The sequence below is a fragment of the Branchiostoma floridae genome, chromosome 8, assembly GCF_000003815.2.
Source record: "Branchiostoma floridae strain S238N-H82 chromosome 8, Bfl_VNyyK, whole genome shotgun sequence".
In the NCBI taxonomy this organism is placed as follows: Eukaryota; Metazoa; Chordata; class Leptocardii; order Amphioxiformes; family Branchiostomatidae; genus Branchiostoma; species Branchiostoma floridae.
In genome coordinates, this window is record NC_049986.1 from 1789204 (window position 1) to 1793050 (window position 3847).

The 3847-nt window shown below is 41.5% G+C and overlaps 1 protein-coding gene across 1 annotated transcript; it reads right to left on the reverse strand.

Annotated features, from left to right (window-relative positions):
• Positions 1–1921: 1921 nt before the first annotated feature.
• On the reverse strand, positions 1922–2864 carry LOC118421096 (zinc finger protein 525-like). The gene has a single exon (XM_035828257.1). It carries the CDS (start codon positions 2846–2848, stop codon positions 1922–1924), a length of 927 nt encoding a protein of 308 aa, XP_035684150.1. The 5' UTR covers positions 2849–2864.
• Between the last annotated feature and the right edge of the window lie 983 nt (positions 2865–3847).

Below are 3847 nucleotides of genomic sequence, written 5' to 3' on the forward strand. Positions count from 1 at the left end.
TGTTGTCTTTGTTTCTATCCTTCGTCGACTACCAATTGTTTGTGACCTGTTTACTCCGCCGGCCAAATCCATAACAATTACAGTGTCCCAACCCGTTTCGTTCCTCACATAATTCACAGCTGGGGCGCTTTATCCATAATTGATTTCTATTACAAACATGAGCTACGGAATTTTATTGATTACGTAAGTGAATGAACAGTCAAGTAGAAGTTTTAATTAGAAATCATATGTGCTCTCAAAGCAGATGTTGGGTGAAGGATTGTAATTATTCCTGAGTGACGGAACATGCCTGTCCTTTGTGCTGAAGACCTTCCGCATATAGGCAAACAAGCCTTTCCTTAGTACTGAGCATCTTCCACATCTGGCAAACAGGCATTTCCTTTGTAATGAACGACTTCCGCATATAGGCAAACAGGCATGTCCTTTGTACTGAACATCTTCCACATACAGGCAAACAGGCATGTCCTTTGTACTGAACACCTTCCACAGACGGGTAAACAGGCATGTCCTTTGTACTGAACACCTTCCGCACACAGGCAAACAGGCATGTCCTTTGTACTGAACACCTTCCGCACACAGGTAAACAGACCTGTCATTGGTTACTGAACACCTCCCACGCAGTCGTTCCTGCAATAATATATCTATCCGTTAGATGGGGCTTTTGAACCATGTGCAGTATGCACCCTATCGACTTAGAAACCCTGATGCTCATTGGTCAAGGCGAGAAGCATGTCCAAACAAGGAAAGTATCTGTATGTTGCGATATTTTCTGTCAACCAGGGTACATACATGTGCGTCATTGGGATCGATTGAAATACATTAAAATCAAACGATGCGTTTGAGGCATGTTGCATTTTATTAAAGATATGTCAGATGTTCTATTGATCTTCATGTTAACGTTACATCTATCTATTACTGCTAATTCCTAACAATGATAGAGATGAAATGATTCAAAGTTGAAAGTACGGCAGTTTAAAACAAAATCTCAATAGCAAAAACAATAGCAGTTTTTAGAAGGTCGACCCGACTGAAGTTGTCGTCTCGTCAATTAAAGACTAAGACTCATTTACACTTGTAAGCTATATATATAGAGAGGATGGGGTTCAATACAATCCTTATTACTACACACTTGCGATTTCGGCGTCAATGTAACGCAAGGAAAATCAATTGTTACTTTAACAGACAGTCGAACATGTTACTTGCTCTAGAACCGATAAACACTCCAAGTCCAAACCATATATAGCGATGTAACTGTGTTATCTAAACTTACCCTAGCTCAAATATCCTAAATCTAGAGAGACATCTACCAAACATGCACTCTTCTTCTTACCACCAAACTACTGTGATCTGACGATCTAACGTTACCTAAATACTGGCACACTTGAAACACGCTGCGAAATGATAGGTAGCCTTTAATGGATCAATAATAATGCGGTTCTGGTACATGACCTGTGCAAACGAGCAAACTATCGTCATCATTATACATCATCATCCTATCTAGGTGTAGAGGTCTGGGGTTCACAAAAGATACTTGCTAGTTTAATACAATACAAACAAGGAGAGTACAATGTCGTAAACGATAATTCTTGTCTAGATTAAAAGCTGTAAGATATCACAATACTTTAAATGTTTCTAAATGGTCTGTTTGGCTGAAATATTTCCTATGACAAAACCTAAACTATTAACTAAACTACCATACAAACAGCAAATGAAAGTTCTAGTCTCCACATGGTTAAGAGAAGCCTATGGCCTTCACATCGGTACCCGCGAACTTCAATCGCTGTCGGTTCGCATTTGTCTGTGTAGAACACCTGAGGTCCGGAAGCTCCTATGACATTTTGTACATCGGTAGGGTTTCTCACCGGTATCCGCATGTGGCTCTAGGTGACTCGAGATACTGAACTGCCTACATGTTGCACATCTAACACTTGAAAGGTTTCTCGCCGGTGTGAGTCCGCAGGTGGGTTTTTAAATCACCCATCGCAGAGAACTGTCTGAAGCATTCCTCACATCTGTACGGTTTTTCTCCAGTGTGAGTCCTCATATGCCTCTTCAGATTACCCAGCTGACTAAACTGTTTGCTGCATTCATCGCACCTATATGGCTTCTCACCGGTATGAGTCCGTATGTGCCTCTTCAGACTAGTCAGCTCACTAAACTGTTTGTCGCATTCTTTGCACTTATAGGGCTTCTCTCCGGAATGATTCCGCATATGACTCTTCAGATTATCCAGCTTACTGAACTGTCTGCCGCACTCCTCACATTTGTAAGGTTTTTCACCAGTGTGAGTTCGCATGTGCCGCTTCAGATTAGCAAGCATGCTAAACTGTTCACTACATTCATCGCACCTATAGGGCTTTTCACCAGTGTGAGTCCTCATATGCCTCTTCAGATTACCCAGCTGACTAAACTGTTTGCTGCATTCATCGCACCTATATGGCTTCTCACCGGTATGAGTCCGTATGTGCCTCTTCAGACTAGTCAGCTCACTAAACTGTTTTCCGCATTCTTTGCACTTATAGGGCTTCTCGCCGGAATGAGTCCGCATATGACTCTTCAGAGTATTCAGCTCACTGAACTGTCTGCCGCAATCCTCACATTTGTAAGGTTTCTCACAGGTGTGAGTCCCCATATGCCTCCTCAGATTACTCAGGTCACCAAACTGTTTACCGCAGTCCCCGCACCTAAAAGGCTTTTCGCCAGTGTGAGTACGCACGTGTCTCTTCAATTCAATCAGTCGACGAAACTCCTTGTCGCACTCGCCACACTTGTGTGTACGCGGAAGATCATTCCGACGTCTATTACTTCCCTTTTCTATTTCCAGATTAGATGCAGATGAGGTCGCCATGTTGAGTAGGTCTCTCACACTGTAAGGAACAAAAATGAATTATGACATTTAGGAAGAAAACGGTTGATTTGTTGACACAATTCATTTTTAACGACTCAGCACAAGAAACGCTACGTATTACTAAGTTAATATATGAAAAGTTTTGCTGCACCATTACAAATAGCAGGTCTGTTATGATAATCAAAGCGCTTCTGTATGATTGAAACATCCTTGCAATAAGCACTTTCCCAGAAGTCAAACCGCATGTGCGGCGACAGGAACTCTAGGTAATGTGTCAAAGGGTAAGACCCACCAAAGTAAACAAAACCAAGTCTGCGAAGGAAGCTAATGCATGTGTAAGTCATTTTACAGAAGACAGCACGCATGTGGTTTTGTTTACTAAGCATGACTAGGATTGTAGAACAACGACAAAAATGATCAAATTATTACACTACAAACTCCACAACCTTACATGCTACAGAGGGACTATCTAACACGTTCACATACCTGACTCCATAATCAAAGTATTACACTACAAACTACACAACCTTACATGCTACAGAGGGACTATCTAACACGTTCACATACCTGACTCCATAATCAAAGTATTGCACTACAAACTACACAACCTTACATGCTACAGAGGGACTATCTAACACGTTCACATACCTGACTCCATAATCAAAGTATTACACTACAAACTACACAACCTTGCATGCTACAGAGGGACTATCGAACACGTTCACATACCTGACTCCATAATCAAAGTATTACACTACAAACTACACAACCTTACACGCTACAGAGGGACTATCTAACACGTTCACATACCTGACTCCATAATCAAAGTATTACACTACAAACTACACAACCTTGCATGCTACAGAGGGACTATCGAACACGTTCACATACCTGACTCCATAATCAAAGTATTACACTACAAACTACACAACCTTACACGCTACAGAGGGACTATCTAACACGTTCACATACCTGACTCCATAATCAATGTATACACTC